The following is a 27,684-nucleotide window of genomic DNA, read 5'->3' as shown; positions in this document are numbered from 1 at the left end:
GGTCAGAAAATGCAAATCTACGTTCAAGTGCAGACAATGTAAAGGTCAGCATCACTCACTGTTGCACCTGCAACGCACGCAACAGGCTATTGGAACAATCTCTCAAACTGGTGAGGATCAGGAGGATCCTAGCGCACACATCTCAACGGTGACTACGAGTCACATCGCACAAGCAGAAGGTTCTGCAGCAATGGTATGTGCACAAGGCACTGCAAATTCACAACAATCAACTGGATGGAACAGGAGCACCTTGCCGACGGCCATGGTCAACGTTCGCAACGCAAAGGGAGATTTGGTTGCATGCCGACTCCTATTGGACACGGGTTCAGAACTGTCGTACATATCTGAACGCTGTATACAAACACTTGGTTTGGCTCGTACGCCATCACGCATACTGGTTACGGGAATTTCATCAACCAAAGCAGACACTACAAGGGGATGCAGCACTATAAGCATCCAATCCCGTATTTCGCAAGATCAGCTGGTAGTCCAGGCTCACGTGCTTGGAAAGATTACATCATCATTGGAAAGGCAGACCATTGACGCGTCTGTACTTCGAGTTTTCAACGATCTGCAATTGGCAGATTCGCAATTTAGCACGAATGCCCCAATTGACATTCTTTTGGGCAGCGAACACGTTTGGAGTGTTATAACTGGAAGAAAAATCTACGACGACAAAGGAAAGCTCATTGCTATATCATCAATTTTCGGATGGGTAATTACATCACTGCTTTCATCACGCGCATGCAGCGCTACGGCACTTACAACAACAATAGACATCGATGCTTATCTCAGAAGGTTCTGGGAACTGGAAAGCATACATCGCAAAGCAGAAGTTCAACCTGAAGACGAGGAGGTGGAGAAACACTTTCTTGCAACACACACTCGAGACAAACAAGGCAAGTACATCGTGGAACTTCCGTTTAAAGTATCCGAAACACTATTCGCAGATACACTTCAAGGAGCGCTGCAGAGGTTCAAATCAGTTGAACGACGTTTGGCACAAAATCATCAATTACGTAACGACTACGTGAAGTTCATGAGGGAATACCAGGAGCTAGGACATATGCGAGAAATCTCACCGAGCGAAATTCCCAAGGGTAGGAATTTCTACTTGCCACATCATCCCGTATTGGGTCGGAAACTTAGAGTGGTTTTCGACGGCTCATATCAAGACGCCAAAGGCATGGCATTAAACGACACGCTCTCAATCGGACCGAGTATTCAGCGAGACCTATTTGCTGTGTGCTTGCGATTCCGTATGTACAAATACGTCTTTTCAGCGGACATAGTCAAGATGTTCCGTCAAATATGGGTGAGCGAAAAACATAGAGACTACCAAAGAATCGTATGGAGAGAGGCTCCCTCAGATCCTGTCAAGCACTTCCAACTATGCACGGTGACGTATGGAACATCATGCGCACCATTTCTAGCAGTCAGAGTGCTAGAGCAACTAGCTGCTGACCATAAGCACGAGTTTCCGAACGCAGCAAAAATCGTGTTGGAGGACTTCTATGTCGACGACGTTCTCACTGGAGCAAATAGTGAGGATGAGCTGCTACGCAACAGGGACGAACTGGTCCAACTGATGTCCTGTGCTAACCTAGAGCTCGGGAAATGGGTATCGAATACCAAACGCATCAAATCGGAGGATAACACGGATTCCTCACAATCACCAGTCAAAGTGCTAGGGCTGCATTGGCACCCTGGAGAGGACACATTGTCGTACAATGTAAACCTATCGAAAGACCCTCGCTGCACCAAGAGGCAAGTGTTGTCGGATGTCTCACGTATATTCGACCCTCTCGGTCTATTAGCACCAATCGTAGTTCAATTCAAAATACTATTTCAAAAACTCTGGCTGTTGAATTTGAATTGGGACGACGAACTACCGAGCAAACTAGCAAACAACTGGCTCAAATGGCGAGCTGATCTGGACAACCTTCACAAGCTCCAGATACCGCGCTTAGTTAAAAGCGACAAACAGACAATCGAATTGCACGGATTTTCAGATGCATCCACCAAGGCGTACTCAGCGGTGGTATACAGCCGAGTGGTTAACGACGATGGAACCATTTCGGTCGCCATACTTGCTGCAAAAACCAGAGTGGCACCTTTGAAGCAGCAGTCTTTGCCGCGCCTGGAACTATGTGGCGCACTTCTATTGAGTCAACTTCTGCAATCCATAAAAGCTGGACTAATGAACAACGACGTAACGATCTACGTATGGAGTGATTCGACGATAGTCCTGTCATGGTTATCGTATTTACCAGCCCAACTCAAGACGTTTGTTGGGAACCGCACTTCAGAAATCCTCGAAACCATCCCGAAGCGTGCATGGCGGCATGTAGACTCAAAATCGAACCCAGCGGATTGCGCATCCCGTGGCTTGGGAGTATCCGAGCTCATTGACTTCCAATTATGGTGGAAGGGTCCTTCATGGCTGAGGGACAAGGATCAATTCTTGGTGAAATTGAACAATACTCACAACAGTACTTCTCTTTCAGACAAACGCATACATGGTGAAGTCAAAAGTAACTACCTAGCTGCGCAGACGAATGTCACGACGGACAACCCATGGGATAAGCTTCTCAATCGCAACTCATCTTGGCTGAAGCTTATACACACACTTGCTTACGTTTTGCGCTTCATTCATCGCATGAAGCACCCATCTTCGAAACAAACATCGAATTCTCTAACATTCGATGAGATCAAGGCAGCAAGGACTCGGTGGCTGCAACACGCTCAAGCTGGTTTTCAACAGGAGATCCAGTTACTACGCGCAAACAAGGCTCTAGGGAACCAATCTCAATTGGTCAAGATCTCACCAATCATCGACAAGGACAACCTGCTAAGAGTAGGTGGACGAATCCAACATTCGCAGTTGTCAGCAGAGGCGAAGCATCAGCAGCGTCCTAAGTGGACCACGCCAACCCCTAACATTTCGATCGGCAGCGTTGCGCTCGTCAAGGAGTCCAACACACCACCAGCATTATGACATCTAGCGAAGGTGATCGACACTTTCCAAGGAAAGGACAATAAGGTTCGAGCAGTCCGGATCATCCGGCTCAAAACCCGGCCAATAACGAAAATTGCGAAACTACTCAGTTCAGAAACCGTGTTTCAGGGTGGCCCGGGATGTTTAGGAATGGACTATCGATACATAGTTTATAAGTTATCCCATATTGTCATCTTTATATTTTCTATACCAACTAGCTTTACAATCCACAACATGTATGCACACACACACCTATCGTTAAGTTCCACAAATGTAAATTTTCTTAGTACCAATTAGACAGCGAAACTGACAAGAACATATAACTCTACAGTCCACTGCTCATTCGTCTTGCCGGTTGGGGATCAACAGCTATAGGATATAGTCGGCCGATCCTTATGAAATGTACATAAGATATTTTGGTCAAATATAACATGTGTGGAAAGTCCCAACTCTCCAACTTAAAAATCACCAAAGTTATGGCATTTCCGATCAATCAGTTATATGGCAGCTATAGCATATAGTCGGCCGATCCCGGCCGTTCCGACTTATATACTACCTGCAAGGAAAAAAAGGATGTATGCAAAGTTTCAACTCGACAGCTCCAAAACTGAGAGACTAGTTTGCGTAGAAACCGATAGACAGACAGACAGACAGACGGACAGACGGACAGACAGACATGCTCATATCGACTCAGGAGGTGATCCTGATCAAGAATATATATACTTTATAGGGTCGGAGATGTCTCCTTCACTGCGTTGCACACTTTTGACCAAAATTATAATACCCTCTGCAAGGGTATAAAAATAGCAAGGTTATGTCATTCCCAATAGTCCAATTGAATAGTAGCTATAGGATAAAGTCAAGTAATCAACCGCTTCCGGCCGTATCGATTTATAGACTTCGTGCCAAGGAAAAAAAGGATGTGTGCAAAGTTTCAACTGGATAAATTTAAAACCTAGAGACTAAATTGCGTAGAAACAGACAGATAGACATGTTTGTATCGACTCAGGATGTGATCTTGATTATGAATATATATTGTCGGAGATGTTTCTTTCACTGCGTTGCACACTTTTATTCAAAATTATAATACCCCCTGCAATAAGGTATAAGAAGTAAAAAGCAATAACACAGTGTTACAAAAAAAAACAAAAGTGAATGAACTTTTGAAGTGACATAGTAACACCCTCAAAATCTTGATTTATGGACGCGTTTTTTTTAACCGATTTAAAAATTTTCGTTGTTTTTCAATAGTTAAATGTTGTAGCTTTTGGAAAAAAAATATATCTTTGATTTTGTTAAACAAAAAGGACAAAATTTTTACACCTGAAACTGAAGTTTTCGACTTTTATTCGTGTTTTTCGTATTTTGACGCCAGTTTTTCAGTACAATTTACAAAAATTTCTGTCAGTCAGAATTTTTGTCAGAAGAAAGCAATATACTCTTATTCTTATACACATTGGTACTCAGAAGCGCTCGCTAGGTTGAATTGACTTTTTTTGGGAAAAGCGTTATAACTTCACCAATTTTAATTATGTTTTGATAAAATTTGTTTCGTTTTATTCAGAATTAATGAGACAACATTGATATGTGGTATGGATGATTGAATTTTTGTAAGTTGTACCGAAAAACTGGCGTTAAAATCCGAAAAACACGAATAAAAGTCGAAAACTTCAGTTTCAGGTGTAAAAATTTTTTCCTTCAAAAAAACGCGTTCAGGAATTTTTAAGCGCAAAGAAGTCCCGAAAAACGGGTTTTTAACCATAAATCAAGATTTTGAGGGTGTTAAAAATATTTTAAACATGGTTTTGTGATATACACGACCCAATAAACAATTCCTACTATGTCACTTCAAAAGTTCAAAATCACTGTTACACTGTGTAATTAATGTCTCTCCCGATAGCCAACTAACTGTCCTGCAGACCCTAGAGAACTGCCTGACCTAATTAACTTTGTTGCGGCAAAAAAATTTCACGCAATCTAATAACCGCCACATCGCTCTCATAGTTATACTTCCCATAGCTTCAAAATAGTCAGCCATCTCGCTTACGTTCACACAACGAACTCGCTAGTGCTTTTAGTGCTTCTTTGCAGTTTGTAAACATTCTGCCTTTACGGCTCAGCACTTATTTTTTAATATCAGTTGCTCTTTGTAGCTCTCACACTTTTATCGATTTAATCAACTTTCTTTTTGTCTGTCTGTCTGTCTTTTACACTTCATTTGGTACAATGGTTAAAGGTCCATTTGTCCAAAGATAGATTATATTAGTTATGGATTCTCAAATTTTCTGATCATTAAAATCGTGCAACAAGCCGATTTGAGCATCCAAGTCCATCATATTCTGCTGGATATGAGGTAGTGATGGAAATACAAAATGTTCAGGCCTCACAGCCCTTTTATCGGATTTCTTTTTTTGCAAAGTTGATTGTAGTGGGTATTGTGCTATCCAGGACGAAATGGGATCTTTCATGCGACAAACCAAGACAGGGTTAAAGAGTTGCTCTATAGTTTTTGGAAAACTTTGCGATAAACTTAGTGCGCTTCACACTCAATTTAACAGCTAATTTATGAGTCGCGCAAGCAAACAAATAATCCACTGAATGAGATATTGCGATTGTTGAAACTGTAATGCAGCCTGATCAGCACACACAAACGCATCCACTTGAATTTATCTAGAGGTAAATAAGCAAGAGGTTGGTTATTCCTCACTTTCCTCACTAAATCACTTTGTCTGCTCATTTCCTATTGGTTATCTATTTTTATATTCCATTCCTTTATATTCCTTCGTTCGTCAGACGAACCGCCTATAAACTGGCATCATTTATCTGCTATACAGATAACTATCGGCATATGTTAGATAGTGATCTGCCAGCGATTCTAACAATATCTTTATCTCTTTTAACTCGTCATAGGTCAAATCAATCATGTTAGGAATTCTTCGTGGTAGGTTTATGTTTTGCATTTGATCCTGATGTTACCACTTTTTTCCGAGTTTCACTTATTTCAAGCCCTGGGGATCCTTATTTCTGGTGTCCCATTTCTGGTTTCGATCATAAAACTTCTAGCAAAACTAAAATTGGCTGTTTCCGTAAGGCTTACATTCACAAACTTAGCAACATAATTGATATATTTGATTGGTCCGATCGTTTGGCATGCGTCAATATAAATATCGGCTTAGAAAAATTTTTCAATACTTTAAACATATTCTTTAACGCAATTTTTCCGTCAAAATCTTTGTCCACTTCAAAAAATCTTAGCGCACAAGGTACCAAACGAACTTAACAAATATTAAAAATAGGCTCTTACATAAATATAAAAAAGTTTTTAGCAGTATAGTATTATTGAAGGTATTTAGTAACTCGGTACAATTTCAATGTATAACGCTGAATGTTACACGAATTATATAACCATACTCCGGCGAATTATATCACCGGAAAATCGTATCGTATTGGCATCACCAATTTATTCGCAACCTTTTTTCAATTAGCTTATTCACATCCTAAAGTGTCATTCAACAATACATTCAACCAGCAGATCGAGAGGGTATTCTAATTTTGATCAATAGTTTGCAATGCAATGAAGGAGACATCTCAGACCCTATAAAGTAGTTGGTATAAGCATGTTCGCCTGTCTGTTTCTACGCAAACTAGTTTCTCAGCTTTAAAGCTATCGACCTCAAACTTTGCACACATCCTTCCTTTCTTTACATGCCGTAAATAAATCTATAGAAACGATAGAACGATAGAAAATGGAACAACCTTGCTTTTGTTAAAAAACACGCCTGTATCCTTATCAAACATTTTTTTACAAAATTCATTTGATAGTGAAATTCTCATAAGGATCGGCCAACTATATACAATCCAATATATATCTAATGATATAAGCTGCTACTTAACTGCAAGTGTATATAACCTTCGGCTCCGCCTGAAGTTAGCTTTCCTTTCTTGTTCATAATGATTTACCGCAAGCTTTAACTAACTCGGTGGTATTAAAGTACGCAGTCGATGTTAAGCTTCATCTAAAATACAAATCCTTTTCTTTTCAATGCGGACTTCAGTCCCATCTTGATAGTTTTCAAAAGCAGTATTTAACGAATGAGTTAATACTTAATGGATCAAAATGTAAGCTTACGTCTTTTTACCGTTATAGCCCTCTCCAGGCTATGTATTTTCTCTTTGGGAAATAACTATTTTTAATTTCTTACGATTTAAATAATTTCTAACAGAAACTATTTTACAGTACATTATGCGGCACGAGCCCCTCGGTTGGTTGGTCACGAGGTGAGTTCCTGAAAAACTATCACCAATGAGCTCCAGATTTCGTCTGTTGCAAGCTCACCCAAATTTAAGCTATCCAGCGAAAAAGTCAAGCCAAATGGAAAATACGCTGGAAGTTGCGGCCCCCTTTAGCGGCTGGTGCTAACATGCAAATAAGTAACAGCTATACAGCTAGCGGTTTTAGGCGATACCTTGCTCAATCGAAGAAACTGAAATCACGACGCTACAGAGCCAACATGCACTAGAAGAAGAGCTTCCCCCATGCAGCTCGCGAGATCGGAATCCGACTGCGTAGAGTGCACAAAGGCAAGGAGGCTGAAGGACGAGTGAGAGGCAGCGGCAGTTTTAAGGAGCAGCAGCCCCGCCTTTAAAGATTAGCGCAGACCACTGAAGCTTGCCATCGGTGATAGCAAGACAAAATGCTTCAGGAGCAATGCGTTACGGCGGAGGAACGTTCCCATCAGGTAACGCCTATTCGCTGGTGAATAAGAGGCTGTACGCAGGTGGCCAATCACCCACAAATCCAGGCATGCTGAGGAACATAGTGAGTGCTGGAAACTATTCCTAGCCGGAAGGGTGGCTCTAAAAATTACGGCTTCATTGCCACCCTGAATATCCACAATGCTTTCAATACGGCGGACTGGTGTAAAACACCCTTACGTCAGCAGCACACTGATTACTCCATAGATTTTGACATTAAAGAAAGTGAAAGAGCTAAAAATTTTTATTAAAAATTTTCCCAAAATTCTATAAAAATTCTATGTTGTGGGAAACCAAATTTTCTAAACAAATAAACAGATGAGAGGCTAAATAATAAAATCTCCTTATGAGAGTTTCACTATATAATAATTCTCAAAAAAAATGTTTTTAACGTCCCAAACTTCTATCTTCAAAAATAGCAAAGTTGTAGAATTTTGGATCGTTCACTTATATGGCTGGTAGAGGATATAGTCAACCCAAACAGTCAACCAAAATAGATATAGTCAACAGCAAGCAAAATAAAGAAGGATATGTGTAAAGCTTAAATTCGATAGCTTTAAAACTATCTGGAATTATTCTGGAAGTTCTCCCAGCTTGCCGCTGATGTGCGCGTTGATATTCAGGTGGGAATGGCAAGATACTCCATGAGGGTGCCTGAACACTCCACTCGTCTCGACGGCACCAATGGTCCCACTGCTTCGTCAATGGCAGAACCAACCATAGCGGTGGTTAAGGTGCTGTTGGAAAATCGTCGCTCATGCAGTCAGGATTACCCGCTGGACCGCGACATCCAATCGGGTTCTCAGGATTTGAAATTGGAGCGAAACCTGTACAACGATCACGATAGCCAGGACGTGTCCAATTGCGTCTCATCAGTGGCCCTGCTATCCACCGCTCCCCCCGTGGTCGCTATTTCAACGTCGCATCTGGCAGTTCTCTGCGATGAATTTTCTGAACCTGCTGTACTTAATTCCTCATCTGGCCCGGTATTTGGATTATTGTCACCGTTGCCGATTAAGTCAGCCCCCAGGTCTGACTCCATTCTGGACTCTAGCCTGCACCCTTCCAATGGGGGAGGTCGTCCGCATCGCTGCTGCCGCCGTCTGCAGCTGCCAAGGTGGCTGCTGCTCCAGCCGTGAAGGCTCCCGATCCTGCAATCGAAAGGTGCGCCTACGCGCAAGTTCTGAAAGAAGTTTCCTTCCACTCTCGCCACTCTATTGACGCCTGGCTCGAGCGCTCTCTGGATCTGGATGGACACGGCAGCCTGCAACTGAGAATTTTGGACCTTGAGATCATCAGCAATATTATGTGATGAAGCTGTCCCATGCCCCTAAGGATTGTTTGTTGAAAGATGGAATTCAACGGGGGAGGATGTTGGGACTTGTGCCAGCATCAAATATCATAATTATTTCTATTTAAGTCTCTCAGTGTAACTAGCCGCAGCGGTCCACTAATTGCCCGTTATCAGCTGTTCCATATTCTTTGTTTCTCCCAGATTCGCATGCGCTTTGTTGTTCTTTTGTAGCGCATGCAGTTTGGGAGCTTTGATGGAGCTTCTGCGCAAGCTCTTAGGTTTATGCACTTGTTTATTCGGTTTTGTTGGGATCGGCCGCTGCAGTTGTTTTGCGGTTAAATTGGCCCAATAAAAATATTAAAATTGAATTGTAGAGTCTTTATTAATTCGGTCGCTATCAAAACGCTGATAGCTCAACACACCCTAATATACAAAAATTATCTAATTAAAACGATACCTTTCGATTGGTTTATAATTCATTCAGATCGGATGACTACAAAAAATTATTAATTCTTCGGCTATATACAGAGTCTCCTCGCTCATACCGTGTATCATGTATCAGTGATCATGTTTTATTTTGGATTTAAGAAAGCTAAAGGAATAACAAAAATTTTATTCAATTTATTGAAGCTAGTTAAACAATATTTTCGTCAAAAAAATTTTTAATTTATTATTTTTTTTAATATCATGGCTAACTAAAACCCGTTACAATTTTGGGATCGTATTTGAAGTTTTTTCTAGCTCTCTTGGCCATCTCCATTTAGATGCTACCAAAAATTCATTTTGATGATTCTTCAACGCTATTCTGCATGCAGCAAAAATGCGGTACCCATAAATAAATGTATAAAATCTGAGATTTCAACTTTGGATGAGTATTCCTGCTTGAAAATGGTAACTGCTGGGTGCCATGCGGAGGGTGTTAGCATTTTGATCAAAAGCGTGCAACGAGGTAAAGGAGACATCTCCGACACTATAAAGTGTATATATAAAGGATCACCTCCTGAAAACTAGTCTCTCAGTTTCAAAGCTATCGAGTTCAAACTTGGCACACATCCTCCTTTTATTTGCAGGCAGTATATAAGTAGGAACGGCCGGGATCGGTCGACTATGTCCTATAGCGGCCATATATATTGGGTATTTTTTAAGTTAGAGAGTTGGGAATTTCCACACATAGAATGTATATTTGGCCAATATATCTTATCTACAAAATTTCATAAGGATCGGCCGACTATATCCTATAGTTGTCATAGAATGATAGTAATTGGCATAAATTTAGTGTTTTTTAAGCTAGAATGATGGGACTTTCTACGGATTCCATTTTGGGCTTGTTGTTTTAGATTCCAGCCATAATATTCATTGTGATTTAAAGATTTTTGAGATATTTGTTCAATTAAAATTATTATACCCAAACTGTTCAAGCATTGAACACGGTAAAAATTCCAAAGATAGAATGTCAAGAGATCTGACCCATGGGAATACGTGATTAACAGCATGGTTTGAAAAAGATCTCTTGCAGTCTAAACAGTTTTAAAACTGGAGTAAAACCTAGCTCCTTTAAACACAAACATTATAAACGGCAATTACTTCAAAGCCTGCACCGTGAAAATATTTATTTTCCACATAAAAATGTATGTGTTTAATTTCATAATAATAATATTTATTAAACTTACCTGTGGAAATTCCTCGTATTTTTTTCCAACACATGTTTTTTTAACCGCATCTTTAAATTCTTGATTCGATATTTTTCCATCCTAAAATAATTAAATATAGATCTTTAATGTTAAGGTGTAAAATATATAAAAATATATAATTTATTTTCATTATTATAATTTGGTGGGGTCAAAAAATTTTGGACACTGATCTCAGGTTTACAGTTTTTGAAATAAACAATCAATTCTACAAGACACTACACTTGTAAAACTATACAGACAATTTTTAAAATATAAATATTTTTAAAATTTAAAATAAGAGCCTATTAATACAAAAGTAACCATGTTTCTTATTACACCCAAGTAGAGGTTATTATAATTTTGGTGAAAAGTGTGCAACGTAGTGAAGACGAAATCTCCGACCATAAAAAGTATGTATATTCTTGATTAGGATCACCTCCTGAGTCGATATAGGCATGACCGCCTGTCCGTGTGACTTTTTTTAACGCAAACTAGTTAATTGATCGGGATTGCCAGCTCTTTGGTGTTTTTTAAGTTAGTAGTATGGATTATTCTTTTGGGAAACCTCTTCCCATCTACAGACAATAAGAATTATCTATATGCTATATCTCAGTGGCGTTGATAGCTTTTTGATATGGGGGGGGGATATGACTCAGAATAATATCCTGTTTTTTTGTAAGTTTTATTTTACACTGCGATAATAATCCGCAATCTGCGATAATAATAATAATAATGCTGTACTGCACAGTCATCGCGTAAAAATGTGTTTCTTTTCAATTTTGAGATTATATCATCTTATAATACTCAGACCCAATGGGGGGGATTGATCCCCCTGATCCCCCCCTATCTACGCTAGTGCTATATCTTAAGCTATATCTAGCGTATATTATCATCATTTATGAGCTTGAAGATTGAGGAACTATGTATATATATTGCTACTATATCCTATAGCTGGAATATAACTGAATGATCGGAATTGGCATAATGAAGTTCTTTTTTAATCTAGATTAAAAACTTATTTTGTTAAAATAAGAAGTTCTTAACAAGGAACTGGCCAATGATCGCGACCCGCACACCGAAAAATCCCAAGCAGTTTGCAGCTTCTTTTTTTACCGCTGCAGAAACTATCAGCCGGACACTAACCGTGAAAGCACTTCGAAAAAAATATCTCAAACATCTGCAGCTTCTTGTTTCATCGCTACAAGCTTTGTGCAGTCGAGACATGCCCTGGGAGCGCTACGATGCCTCTTGTCGATGTTAAATACAAGTTTCAAACATAAAGGCGACGCCCAAAATATCTGATATCAAATAAAAACCTCTTGAAAAGGTAAAGTAACGGTTAACTAGACATTAAAACATTAAAAATATTTGGCCGTGGGACAATATAAACACGTGCCGAGTAAGAATATTTTTACAGTGTAATTTTTTATATTGCATTTTTCGTCCCCAAAACTAATATCAGATATTTTCGACGACGCATGCGGGTTTGCCACTTTTACTTTATCATGAAAAGCGATTATTATTATAAAAATAATATATTTGTTGAGCTATCAGATTTTTGATAGCGACCGAATTAATACACGATCCAAAATTCGATTTCAATATTTTTATTGGGTCAATTTAACCCCAAAACAACCGCAGCGGCCGATCCAAAACAATGCCCAATTACAAGTCATAAAAACCTAAGAGCTTGCGCAGAAGCTCCACCAAAGCTCCCAAACTGCATGCGCTACAAAAGAACAACAAAGCGCATGCGAATCTGGGAGAAACAAAGAATATGGAGCAGCTGATAACGGGCAATTAGTGGACCGCTGCGGCTGGTTACACTGAGAGAATAGAAATAGAAATAATTATGATTTTTGATGCTGGCACAAGTCCCAACAATATTTTTCCCTAATTTTTTGTTTTTGTTCCCTTTTTTATACAGAAAATAAACGGGCGATTCGAAAAAAAAAACAATGGTTGGCACGTAATGCCAAGACCTACTACCCTATATTCACACTTAGTAGTCTGATCTAATCAATGTTCATCAGCACGTCGCAATGCACAATAATCAGACCCACTAACCAATAGGTACACCTAGTAATAATTAGCCATAAGCATGAAACAATATCCAAACTAATAACCCAGCACTAGTAGACGGCGGTAGATGCAGTATCAGCGGGAAGAATGACCGACTGACCGAAGCAAGCAAAGCCAGCTCGCTAAGCCGAAATGCATGAAACGGACCACAAGTAGAACCTACGTCATCGAACCTACTTCGCGAGGCTCCCGTGAAACGGACCAGCCGATACGGAATCAGCCGAAACCCCGTACCATCTGTACTTGTGGAGAACCAGCCCAGGATCAGGACAGCCTGATCACAGCAAGCGCCTGGTAAACCCGAGGTCAAACCCCTTGAAGAATTAAGGTAAATTTAGTCAGACTTTATATGCGTTCTTTGACTACGACTCCGGGACCTACCGTTACGCCCGCGAGTTTAAATTCAACGTAGTGGCCGCAACACGCTCTACGGACGAACATTTGGTTACCCCGACGCGATCCTTTCTATAGGATCACAACCTGGACACAAGCCACTCGGCAGTTCATCTTTGAAAAACCTTATAACGCAACTAAGGAATCAGAATCAGACCCCGTAATCCAAATGCTCATATCCAAAAACTAATACGAAACTTCACTAAGGACTTCGCAGAGCGGAAACTCAAGGAAGGATACTTGGGGGAGAAATTAAAACAGCTCACTCACTCATGAACCCAGGTAAAAAAAAATAATGCCAAGCACTTTATGAGCTAGCACTAAGTCCGGAAAATTAGTATATTCACAAAGCCAAAGCGCTAGAAGAGCTTGTGAAAAAATATGAAGCCATATTTTCGCGAGCCAAAGGCACAATCACGAGGAAACGAAGGAGAAGACCTTTGAATAACATCATTAAAACGAAGACATGAAGAACGGTTGGACAATATGGAATACTTTTTGTGCAACCGCACCGAAGGACGGGAATTAACGACACACATCAGACAACACATGCAGGAGCTATGGGAGCTATGGAAGGAAATCGTCACGGGATACCATGACCTCATAGACCTGGAACCAACGTTAAACAATGATGGACACACCGATGACAGATTTCAGGTTTTGCGAACAGAATACTTTTCGTTTCTGAGCGAAGAATCGCAATCGACTTCTGTAGTCGATGATCACAAAAACCCGCGTTCGCATCTCCATTTCTAATACCACCAGTCGACATTTCAAAATTTGAAGGAGACTTTCTGAAGTGGCCCCCGATTCTACGACATCTTCATGGAATTGGTCCATAATCAAGAGTAAAGCGATGCGGTAAAATTCCGGCATTTGGAAAATCTTGCGGTTGGAGAGGCCAACTTAATCTCTACAACATTTGGAGGACATGCCAGTTATCAGATACCTGGCCAGCGACTAAAGTCACGGTATCAGAATCGAAACCAGTCGAAAATCATTAAAACAAATCCTAGAACACCTAGAGCGGTTACGCTAATCCTAGAACAAATCCTAGAACACCAAGCAACAAGCAAAGTTACGCTACAAAAGACAACGGCCAATAATGGGTTTCGTTCATCAACTCAAGTACCGGTTGAAAAATGTGGCATAAGCTTCACGGCAATATCGACTTCAAACTGCCCAAGTTTTTGAACATGACTACGTAAAAGACACAAAAAAAAAACAATAATAAACGCCTGCCCAAACTGTCTATTCGTATACCATACAACCAATGCATGCAAGTCTAGGTTTCTCATGCCATGTTTGCAAAAAGAATCATCACACAATGCTGCATTATATACCTACACGAACAAGCGCACCCACAACCAGCCAACTTACAACACTATATGTATTACTCGCGACCGCCCAAGTGGAAGTCCAAGATCCTACCGAAGCCCGACATAAATGCCGCGCAGTATTCGATTCCAGATCACAAGTAAATTTAATTTCCCAGGAACTGGCAAATAAACTTGGGGTAAAATCAGAATCAACCGACGTTACCATAAAGGGAAACGAGCGAACTCCCGAGCAGTATTAAATATGTTTTCATTAACTCCTAATTTCAAAACACAGGTAGTGGCGTATATACCATCAGAAGTCATGTTGACCATCTGAACCAACCATCTGAGCCCGAAAAACATTCCAGCAGAAATTCGCTTGGCAGATCCCACCTTCACACAGCCACAAGATATCGATTTGCTGCTCGGGGTAGAATATCTCCCGCAACTCATCGAGCCGCTACTTATAAACCTAGGGCAGAGACAGCCATTGCTTCAACGGACGCCGTTAGGATCGATTGTGAACGGACCAGCAATAATTGGGTCCGCCGTATAAACAAATCCACCCATAAGCAGTTTCATATCAACGATATAAGAACCAAGAATCGAGAAACTGCTCGAACAATTTCGGAAGTTAGACACCCTCAAAAAGAACCCAAAGACCCTTACCACCGATGACAAGTTATGCGAAAAGCATTTCAAGGCAACATATAGAAAGAAGGGCAGAAAAAAGATTAAGTGTGCGGGTACCATTTAAAAAAGATCCACAACGCTGCGGAAGCCCTTCCAAAGCTATATCGGCGTTTTTACGCATTGGGAAGGAGACCTCAACGGGATCCTGATCTCCAAAAACAATACGTATTTCTCAATACGAGGAGTTAGGGCATATGAATTACAATTAACATCAAACCATTATGTCACATCATCGGGTTGTATTTAACGCATCAGCAACGACTACAAGTGAAAAGAGTTTAAATACTCTCTACGGGTTGGGCCAAACAGTTCAAAGCGAATTACTATCCATTCTGTTACTGTTCCGATCTTATGTATGTATTCACATCAGGCGTAGAGAAAATGTACCGAAAAATTATGATAAACCCAGGAGTGTTTCAGATTATATTATGGAGACGCAAGTCTATGGAACCATTAAAATATTCTATTAAAATAAAAAAATTAAAATATGGCCCAGGGTGCTGCCGCACTTCGTCAGGGTTCCTACTTAGATGACTGTCTCACCGGAGGCCACACCATAAATGAAGCATTAAGTAAAAGGGATCAACTAATAAACCTGTTGGGAAAAGAAAAATTCAAACTATGAAAATGGTGCGCGAACCATCCAGCATTACTAGCTACATTCCGTAAGAAGACAAAGAAATGAATCTCGACTTCAGTGACTACCGAACAAACCAACAACGGCACAGATAGAATGCACCAATTATGGGAGCAGACTGGGCACGGCACTGGGCTCAGAACTCACCCATCAATGGCAAGCATTCAGACATGACGTTCAGATCCTGACCACAATAAGAATTCCAAGATGTGCACTCCCGGCATATAGATCCGGAGGCATTCAACTACATGTGTTTGCAGATGCATCAGAAGCACCATATGGGGGCAGTGGCATATTTACGAGCAAGTAATAAAACGGGCAGTATTGTCACACGATTGCTATGTTCAAAAGCACGGGAAGCCCCCCAATGAAACAGACCTTACCACGCTTAGAGCTCTGTGCAGCGGTATTAGCAGCTCAGGTCGCAAAAAGAGTAAAAACCGATCTAAACATAAAACTAGCAGCAATATATTTATAGTCCGACTCTAAGATTCCATTAAAATGGATTAACGCCACTGCATCCTCGTTCCAAACGTTTTTAGCGAACCGGGTGGTTCAGATTCAGGAACTGACAGACCCAGAGTGGTGGAGACATATGGCATCAACGGATAATCCTGCAGATATTCTCTCCAGAGGGTGCACTGCAGTACAGTTACGAGATTCAACACCAGTTACGAGTCCGGTACACCGGACCACCGTTTTTGGTGCAAAATTCATCTTGAAATTCCAGAGTCCTGGCTAAGGTTCCAATCAGTAGGAACCAAAAATGCAAATGAAGATCAAGAAAAAAAAAGGAGACAGTCTGAAAGTAACCATTAAATCAGAAGAGTGAATGAAAAACATTAACCACCATGGCTTATGTTGCAAATAATAGGAAGAATGCTGCGATTCATTTTTAATTGCCGCAAGCCAGAAAAGAAAAGGATAGGATCATTGTCATGAGTAGAATTGAATGAGGCGTTAGAGTGGTAGTTCGGAAAATTCAATCCAAGCAATTCCTACCATGCATTTTGCAACTCAAGAAGACGAAAAATGTCGGCCCAATCATCCATTATGAGCACTAGATACGGACGAAATAATTCCAGTAGCTAAATTCTCGCCCGTTGACATCTGTTCCTTCCAGCCCAAGGGATCGCACGGCATTAACGCCCAATTTCCTGATTGGCGAACCTCTAACGGCGTTACCCGATATTCACCAATCAAGGCGTCGCACAGGGTTACTCCCTGTGATAATTGCGGAAAGAATTTTGGACGCTCTGGACCCACGAATGCTGCATCAATTACAGAATCGGTCAAAGTAAACAAAAAGTTGTAATACAGCTCGAGATTTGATGTTCCACAGAAGCATCCCGTTGGTAGAAGAGGACGAATTCATTGTATATCGTATGGAGCCAATCCCACAAGCAAATAGAGAGAGCTTGGTAATAAAAAAACGGATACAAGGTATTTGGAGATAGATGACCACCGAAAACACCACTTCGCTATCAGTCAGAAAAACCTGCACCAATGTATCAGCGGGACTAACGGAAACAAGGTATGCGAATTTAAACAAACGCTCTTTGACCCAGATGCCCATCAATTACCGTGTACAATGGCGGCGTTTTCAAGACATCGGGTAGAAGTAAACCAGAGCCAATCAAGGGGACTAGTTATACCGACAGAACAGAATGCTTGGATCTTTGTGACCACGAAGCCAATAACAATGACATATGTATGCTCGGTCGAAAATGATCAAATCATCATCGAAGGCATTGGCAAACTGACAGTCAGGAAAGATTGTGTGATCTAAAGATATTCGGACGAGCGCAAATCAACTCGTCATGAGCAGTAAAGATGTCCGGGAGTTATGTATATGAGTGGCCTTCAATTGAAAAAATAAAGATAACAGAAGGGCAGGTGGATTCAATACTGGACCAGCTAGATCGACTGCATGCAGAGGTTCAGGGATTTAAAACATGGACCAAGCAGGCTCATCAATACTTCGGGGTTATAATGATAGGAGTAGCGATCCTCATAGCCGCATGGACAGGCAACCCATCACCAGATAACTACCCAAGGAGAAGAACTGATCGAACAACGAACCAGCATAACCGCGCTGACAAAGGATGGACATCACACGAGATTCGAAGTATACGATCCAGGGTCTCCCCATTAAAGGCAAGCAAGAAAAAACACACGTAGTTCATCACAAGGATTTATAAGGTACCAGCGTCATTATCACTGGTACCCATCGAGATGTCACCACTATCAGTAGATATGTTGTCGTCACTATCCCACTGCACATAATCATCTCACGGTCTTCCATCCCAATAGATGCAGGGGTACCATAGCGAGGGAGGATGCGACCACATTACCAAAAGTGGACATCAGGGCAACGTAACCGGAGGCTGCGACAATACTCTTCCATAAACTCCAATAATCTGGAGTCCCGATCATGGGCGGCCCAAGAGGAGAGTGGTGTATAGGAATGAAACACTAGACTCTATTTTATTGAGTACCTCAATGGAGGGGAGAAAGTTGGCACCTAGTGCCAATACCTACTACCCTTCTACCCTAGACCTAGTACACTTAGTGTTCTAATCTAATCGAATATTCATCAGCATGTCGCAATATACAATAATCAGACCCACTAACCTATAGGCATACTAGTAATAATTAGCAATAAGCATGAAACAATATTGAAACTAATAACCCAGCACTAGTAGATGGCTTCAGAAGCAGAAATCAGCAGTATCAGCGGAAGATGACCGACTGACCGAAAGAAACAAAGCCAGCTAGCTAAGCCGAAATGCATGAACAAACAATCTGAGTCAGCAGACTCAGAGGTGGATAACATGGGCATTTAAATTGGGGGTACACGTTCATAACATTGACCTTCCCCAGACTTAGTTTATGTATAATTTAGCATCTTATATAAGAATTGTTCGTCTGAAATAAAGATAGTTGCGAAATTAGAGTGAATCGTCTCGTTACTTAGTGTTAGATTACGTCCCTTAAAATTAACCTACTTCGAGTGATGCTCCTATGTAAAACAGACCAAAAGTAGGACTATCTTAACACTATATAGTTTGAGTGGCTCCTGTGTAAACGGTACCACAATGAGAACATTCGTCGTCGAACCTACTTTGTAGTGACTCCTGTGTGAACAGACCATAAGTAGAACGTCGTTTACTGTTAAATCGCAAGTGAATATCGTGAAAAATATGAAAGATGACACATTTGTTCCAATGGCAGCTTATAATATAGTTATCTGATTTGATTTTTAAACTTTATTTTCCTGCAAATTCTTAGCTCAGTAGCTTTTTTATTCACTGAGTACAATGCATAGAAACAAACAAATGGGAATGGTTTATTTTTATCAAATCAATTTTTATCGTCCTTATTAAGAATATATATACCTTATTAGGTTCGAGACACAATGATACCTTCAATACCTTCAATCTAATAATATAAGTTGCAAGAGTGTAAAAAAAACAGCAAGAGGGGAAGACACAAGAAAGGAAAGATAATTTCGGGCGGAGCCAAAGTTTTTGTTTTTACTGCAAGGGTAGTAATAAGTAGCTTATTTCATTGGATATGAGCTTAAATCCTAAATAAGATTAAATTAATTTCGACCGATCCTGGCACTTATAGGTAGGAACTTATATACTGTGTGCAAATGAAAGAAGGATGTATGCAAAGTTTGAAGTCAATAGGTCAAAACTGAGAGACTAGTTCGAAAGACAGTATGACAAACTTATATCGACTCAGAAGGTAGGATCTCGATCAATAATACTATATATGGTCGGAGATGCCTCCTTTACTGCGTTGCACACTTTTGACAAGGATATAACAAACAAGAAAGGAAAGCTAACTTCGGGCGGAGCCGAAGTTGATATACCCTTGCAGTTCAGTCGCAGTCCGATAGGTGGCGCAACGCATCTTATATTATTAGATATATAGCGGATCGTATATAGTCGGCCGATCCTTATGAAATTTGGCATATCGAATTATTTTGCCCAAAGAGTAATCTGTACCAAGTCCCATCTTTCTAACTTAAAAAACACCAAAGTTATGCCAATTCCGATCGTTCTATGACAGCTATAGGATATAGTCGGGCGATCCCGGCCGTTCCGACTTATGTACTGCCTGCAATAGAAAGAAGGGTGTGTGCAAAGTTTCAACTCGATAGCTTTAAAACTGAGAGACTAGTTTGCGTAGAAACAGACAGACAGACAGACAGACAGACAGACAGACAGACGGACAGACGGACATGCTCATATCGACTCAGGAGGTGATCCTGATCAAGAATATATGTATATACTTTATAGGGTCGGAGATGTCTCCTTCACTGCGTTGCACACTTCTGACCAAAATTATAATACCCTCTGCAAGGGTATAAAAAGGAATGCTAACATCGGACAGATTGCCCGCATTCGAAAACAATAGCATACAATAAAATTGCAAAAGTGCAGTGATTGGTTTAATAATTCTAAAACAACGGGCAAAGACGCTTTCTGCGATGAAATCGCGAATATTTATATTGATTAGTCAATCAATTAATATAAAACCTAACAATTAAAACTCTAATCAACTCAACCTCGATTACAATGAGTCAAAACGATGTTTGCACACAACGTCAACGTGAGCAAGACGAGAAACGGCTTTCAGTACAAAGAAACAACGCGTCTCTTGCGTGTTCGCAACCGAAAATAATGAAAGCTCCCCGAACTCGACTAAACTCTTAAACGTAGCGAGCGAGAGAGCGCGTTCTTGCCCCAAACGATACACTCGATGTCTCTGCACCCGAAGAGCGCTGAACGTCCCCCATCAGCAGTAACTAGCACAGCAATATCTTTAACGTCAACCGTAACAATAACAACAACTGTATCGGCAGCGTGCTAAACAAAATCATCAGCTATCAGCGAAAATAAGTCTGCCGCTTCGTTGCCCGAAAAACACGAAAAAAACAATGAATATGTTAAGAAGGCTATGCAGACAGATATGGATCACTACATCCAAATAAAAAGTAAGCTGAGCCCCTCAATTCTCAACGCAAAATAACCCGGCAATGCTAGCCTAGCTTCAATAGAAACGCTCATGAACTCGAACCGATTTAAAATCTGGACAGACGCGTCTGAGGTCGAGAAAAGGAAGCCAAAGCCTCCCACTTTTTATATACGACAAAAAAGTTCCCATGTTCTTGTCAGCAAAATTAATGAGCTTAATGCAAAGGGCAACATTCAGGAAACAAAAGTTCAAATGAAGTCTGAAGATAATTACAGAGCATTATTGAGAATAAAAATAACTTTTACATGTATCAGCTAAAAAGCAGCAAGGGCGTGCAAGTCGTAGTTAAGAGCATAGAGTCCGGCACTGCAAAAGGAGGGATATAGCGCTAAGACCGTCTTCATATCCTAAACAGGGCTATCAGCAGCAGTTCTTTAAGGTGGAACTCGAACCAGAAAATAAGCCAATGAAGAAATATGAAGTGCACTCTATATACAAACTACAGTTTCTGATGCACCACAGAATTACAGTTGAGGAACCGCACAAACGCAATGGCCCCGTACAATGTGCGAACTGCCAAGAATATGGCCATACAAGGTCATACTGTAAACTGCACCTGTTATTTGTAGCTTCATGACTATGCACACTGTCCAGCGAGCAACTCCAAAAAGTGCAAAGTCTCTCGACTCTCGGCTGCAGCCAGATCTTTACTAGAACCCATAAGCGCTTTAAAGCCGCGACTGGCTACCCCTGCCTCAAAAAGTTCATTTTTGCAATTCTGCTGGAATTCTAATGAGAAGCCGTATTAAGCACCACTGTCATAACAAATTTGCTAAAAACTATCTACAGCCCACATCTATAAATATACAACTAAATACTGGCAACCAACTTACACTCGCAAGGAGTGTTTCAACTCATTAGGAGACCACTTCATAGCAGCAAGAGACTACAATGCCAAGTACACACACTGGGGATCTCGTCTCGTGACTCTAAAAGGAAAACAGCTCCATAATGCTCACCGTCGCAATGACTTACCCACACAGCGACCGACTTGAGGAATGCGCAACCCGAATGCAGTCTTAGTTTACTTTTAAGATTTGTTTCATTTTAAGATTTGTAAACTTATTGTTAGTCTTATAATTAAGAGAAGATTCAATAAAAAATGTTCAATCTGCAAAACTTTGCAAGTTTATATAACCATGTTAAGTGGCATCTTATGGCATCATATTTTCAATCCTTGTAAAAATTATAAAAAAAAACTAATTTTTTTCTTTGTTTATATTGTTGTTTTTTTTTGTAATAAATATTTTTTATAATAACTTCCTTAAAATAATACTTCTTTATAAAAATTTCAGTTTTTGAATTTGGAAAAACACATATAAATTTAAAATGACATTTTAAATTAAACATGATAAATTTTTATATATAAATAAATAAATAAAAGGCGGTTAATATAAGCGATTTAAGATTGTTAGTAGAACAAAGTGACAAGATGTGGTAGGGACCATTGTAGTCCGAACATAATACCCTGAACGGATCGTGAGGAGTGGAGAACGAAAGTTTCTAGTCCTTCTAATAGGAACGTTAAAATTTAAGCGTGTTAGTAAATGCTGGCTGTTTATATTTCCATAAATAAGATTATATAGAAATATGACACCCAGCATCATTCTACGGTTTGTTAATGATGGTAAGTTGATTAGTAAAAGTCTACTACGATAAGAGGGGGTAAAGATTTGCATCCCAATTAAGTCCCCTAAGCGCATAAGTAAGGATATTTTTTTGTACAGATTCAATGTGATCTTGGTGTACTCCATATTGAGGACCCAGACACACGATCCATACTCAAGAATCGGACGGACCAGTGATGTATATAACGTTTTAGTTATGTACGGGTCATTAAATTCTTTTGACCATCTTTTAATAAAACCAAGCACACCCATAGCTTTATTAACCATGGTAGATATATGGTCGGTAAATTTAAGTCTCAAATCTAATAGGACACCTAGATCGTTAACCTGAGTTAATCGTTCTAAGGCGTTCCCATAGAGAAAGTACATGGCCTGGTGAGGACTAGATCGGTAAAAAGACATGAGTTTACATTTCGATCCATTAAGCTTTAGGTTATTTGCTAAACACCAATTTTGAAGTTTATCCAAACCGGATTGAAGTCTAGACTGGGCGCTAGTGAATTTATACTGAAGGCATAGCTTAACGTCATCAGCGTACATAAGTACAAGTGAATTAGTTAAGGCAAGGGGCAAGTCGTTAATAAACAGTGTAAAAAGTATGGGTCCAAGATGGCTTCCTTGGGGCACCCCAGATGTGGCGCGGACTAAACGCGAGGTAACATCTTTAAAGAAAACACGTTGGGTTGTCCCAGATAATTAGCTCGAAATCCAGATAAGAAGATCAGTTGGGAATGCCAAAAGACTGAGTTTACTTATAAGAAGCGAATGGTTAACAAAGTCAAATGCTAAAAGATCGGCCATTGCCAAAGATCACCATCAGACAGACAATCGAAAACCAAACGAATAGCGTACAAATGTTGCCAGTATGTTGGCGGTTCGGACGAAGGTGGTATGTAAGAACAGGTAACATACAAAGATTGATCGGACAAAGTGACTTTGATGCAAAGGAATTCAATGTCACCAAACTCTTGTGATTTTACCTCTTCAGAAGCAAATTTGGAGTCTAGAGAAATTAGCACTCCTCCTTCCCTTCGCAGAGTTCTATCACATCAAAAGGTGTAACTACTAGGAAAAACTTTGAAGCTTAAGATCTCCGGCTTTAACCAAGCTTCTGTAAATACAATAATGTGAGACGAAAAAAGAACTATCAGAATACAGTTTGGGAAGTTTACTACGTAACATTCTAGTATTCTGATAGGTAAGTATTCTGAAATGAAAACATTAGTTTTTTGAAATTGAGGAAGATGAGGTGGAAGATTGATCAGTGGCCGTAACATGTGGGAGTTTTACACCCACAGGTTTGGTTTTCTTTTTTTCACCGTACTTGGCTGATGTTCTTGGACGAAAATGTTCTATGACGAAAAGCTGGCGGAACAAATCGTCTTGAACATCTGCAAGGGCACACGTATTTTGAAAGATGACGTGTGCCTGGTGTATGAATATTTGAATTTTGTAATATCCACCACCTTTATGTCGGCTTTTGCTACCGGGGGTCCGGACAGTTCATTACCCTGTTTGGTAACTGTTACAGGGGATTGAATTATTGGGTCTGGGATCACTTGAAGCGATGCCGCAGAGGACATATCGGACAATTGCTCATTAATTCCGAGACATTCGGAAGCCGAATTTTTCTCAGGTCCGGCCCTTGGGGTGGCCAGAGATATAAGCGGCTGCATAGTTGTCGGCTGAGCAGGCTGAAGATTATTCGATCCAAGCACATCACTAAAGGCGGATTTCTCACGCTTTGGAGACTCATTTAGTAGTTGAAGACTACTAAACTGGGTATCGAGCGCACAGAGTTGGTTATTGATTTTACGAAAACCACTAATCAACTCCTTGTAACTTTAGTCTGCCTCATGGACGATCTCATTTCGTCCTGAACAGCACGACAACCGTCACAGCAAAAATGGAGACCAGACCTACGTGAGATTTCATCCGAAACCGAGGCCGTGAACCCGGCACACTTAGCGTGTAAAACGTTTTCACAGAGCCAGCAATGGATGGTAGGCTGGGAAGACAAGATTGTCTTATTACAAGACTTCAATGCACAGACCAATTTAAATTCCATAATTATAAAAAATTTAAATAATTAATTTATTAAAAATTAAATAATTGATTTATTAAAAATTATTAAAAAAATTAATAATTAATTTATTAATAATATTTGATTTTATTATTAAGGAACCTTGAACCACTGTACCAGGGAAACGAAAAGGGGAGATTAAAGAAAGAAGTTAGTGCAAGTTAGTAAGATTCAAAGAAATAGAGATAAGAACTGATCCAAAAACTGATAAATTAAATTAGAAACAGGTCTTTAACAAAGCAGATAAAAAATCTTCATTTAAATTTAACCTGATTAAAGTAAATGATAAAATTTATGAATGCTTACCTTATCATCGTCGGCAATGGCAGAAATTTCCTCCCATAGGTTCTTCATTAATTTTTTGTATTCATCTAATCGACTAGCGCTGCAATCACCTTTTCCTTCTACAACACAGGCTCTTACTGCCATGCAAAGAAAGTCATTTTGGTCCAAAAACCCATTGTTGTCAATATCTAAAATTAAAGTTAAACTGATTAAATGAATTGAACAATGCTAAATTGACTGAGAATTGACAGAAATAATCACTGGCAGCCGATCAAAAATCATATGTTACTATATATAACTATACAATTTTTTAAATTATAAACAGGAAAGGAAAGCTAACTTCGGGCGGAGCCATTATTGATCTAGAGTTTAGAGTTGTTATTTAAAGTTTGATTTGTGATTTTTTCCCAAATATCAAATGGATTCACCTTTTACAAAAACTTAGTAAATTTAATTAAAAAATAAAATAAGACTGTGTTTCCCTAAATGCATAAATTCGGACATAAAATACATACCTTTTAAGTTAGAGTATTGAATTTATGTTATAGTTTTGTTCGTCAGTGTATTCTTGCAGTTAAGTAGTAGTTTATGTAGGGTTTTACAAATTATAGTTTATTTAAATTCTTCGGGTAACGTATACAAAAATGAATGTTCTTTTTAATAATAATCGCGACTTTCGCACTCGATGGGCTTCGGTAGCTTTTTTTCCGCGTCTTCTCTTTTCTGCGTTCAACTCTCTTCTTCTTCCCAAACGACAGTGTTGTATATCATTGTCTTTGGATTGGTGTTTGGCAAATTGGTATTTTCTTAAGTGTGGCCCTTTCTATAAGTCCTAATATGTCCCAATCCCACATTCGGCCATCCTGATTTTTCATTCGACCCCGAATGAACTCCATTTCTTCATATACTCTGCCGATGTTGTTGTTTTCTTTGGTCCTTCGTGATTTCCCTCTTTTATGACTTCATATCGACCGTGATTTAGTTTTTTTGTAATTTTATATGGGCCGAAAAATTTTGGCCTAAGCTTCATGCCTGTTTCGTATTGTGTCCTTTTTATAGCTACTAACTCGCCTACTTTATAATTCGACTCTTCCCTTCATTTCCCATTGAAATATTTTCTGTTTTCTTGCTGAACCTTTTCAATATTTTATTGCGCCTGCTGACGTATATCTTCCCTATTATCGTTTAACTCTTCAATTTGCATCTCCTCAAAAAGTTTTCTTAGCTCGCCGTCTTTCTTTCTCATTGTTAATCCTGTCAGTATTTGAAATGGGCTGAATCTTGTAGTTCGAGGTGGCGAGTTATTTATTATTTGCTGAACTCTATCTACATGGCGATACAAATTCCCTGGATTGTCTTGACACAACTTGCTTAGCATTGGTATAACGATTTTATGGATTCGCTCTACTTGACCGTTTCCTCTGGGCATCCCTGTGGTTATGTGAAGCAATTGAATGCCTTCGCAGCTACAGTACTCCTGAAACGTTCCTGATGTAAACGCTGTACCTCTGTCTGTAACAATTCTACGAGGATTACCAAAAATTGCTGCCTGTTTCTCAAGTTTGTTTACTACTTCGTCTGTTCCAGTCGACTTCGTCGGGTAAAGCCAAGTAAATTTAGAAAATCCGTCCACTATTGCTAGTATATGATTGTATTTTTCTTCGTGTCCGTTAACGGTCCAACATGATCAATGTGATATGTTCCCAGAGGTTCCTGAGCTTTATCGATTGGTGATAGTAAACCTTCTTTTTTCCCTCTTTTTGAATCAACTATTAGGCATTCTACGCAACCTTTAACAATTCTTTCGACATTTTTCTGTATCTCTGGTATGAAGTAAAACCTTTCTAGCATGTCTCGCGTTTTTTTATATCCGAAATGTCCATCTCTATGTGCCATACTGATTATTTCGTCCTGCATTGAATCGGGTACCACTAACAATTCCTTCACTGTACCTTCCAGAATAGTTTTTACTGCCTTGATCCACTTGTCATTATCCTGTGCTTCAATTATTCTAGATTTTGTTGAATCTTCAATTAAAAAGCACGAAAGGCGGCTAAGAGCATCAACATGTCGCATCTTAGTACCAGCTCTCGGTTCTACGGTAAATTTAAATTCTTGTAAGGCCATAATCCACCTTTCAATCCTGGGTGGTATTTGCTCTTTTTTTACTGTCATCGAAAAAGCACTGCAATCTGTCACTACTTTGAACTTTTTATCTAGCAAGTATACCCTCCATTTCCTAAGAGCATTCACTACGGCTAAAACTTCTAACTCGTATGCACTAAATTTCTCTTCGCAAGCATTCGTTTTGCGACTCATATACTCCACTGGGTGGAACTGCTGATCTTCTGAGTCTTTTTGCATCAACGCGGCGCCGAAACCATATTTGCTTGCGTCTGTATGAACTTCAGTATCTGCTGACGGATCGAAGAATTTCAGCACGGGTGCTGAGACTAAAAGATTTTTTAGCAAACTAAAAGCTAATAATCCTTGGTCATTCAGCTCTATTTCTTCTCTAGGTTTGTCGCTTTTCTTCCTTAGCAAGTCTGTCAGTGTCTTGGCTGCCAATGAGTAGTCCTTGATAAAGCGTCGCATGTATGAAGTCAGTCCTAAATACCTCTGTAAAGATTGCATATTTTTTGGGGCTGGAAAATTAACAACTGCTTTTATTTTTTCGTCCGTCTGCGCTATTGTCCCGTTTTCTATCTTATATCCCAGGAAGGTTATGCTACTTTGTAAGATCTGTGCCTTTTCCCATTTTATTCGTAGTCCTGCCTTGGATGCAACTTCTAAAACCT

General features: G+C 39.8%; 1 protein-coding gene across 1 annotated transcript in view; it reads right to left on the bottom strand.

Annotated features, from left to right (window-relative positions):
• LOC6497272 (sarcoplasmic calcium-binding protein, beta chain) overlaps positions 1 to 27,684 on the bottom strand; it is a 48,946-nt gene that overhangs the window by 5,020 nt on the left and 16,242 nt on the right. Inside the window, 2 exon segments of the mRNA XM_044716627.1 lie at positions 10,718 to 10,798; positions 24,908 to 25,074. Of these exon segments, the coding sequence (XP_044572562.1) occupies positions 10,718 to 10,798; positions 24,908 to 25,074 (248 nt within the window).

Source organism: Drosophila ananassae, chromosome 3R (assembly GCF_017639315.1).
Source record: "Drosophila ananassae strain 14024-0371.13 chromosome 3R, ASM1763931v2, whole genome shotgun sequence".
In the NCBI taxonomy this organism is placed as follows: Eukaryota; Metazoa; Arthropoda; class Insecta; order Diptera; family Drosophilidae; genus Drosophila; species Drosophila ananassae.
The sequence above is the reverse complement of the archived record's forward strand: the minus strand, read 5'-3'. Positions and strand labels throughout refer to the sequence as shown.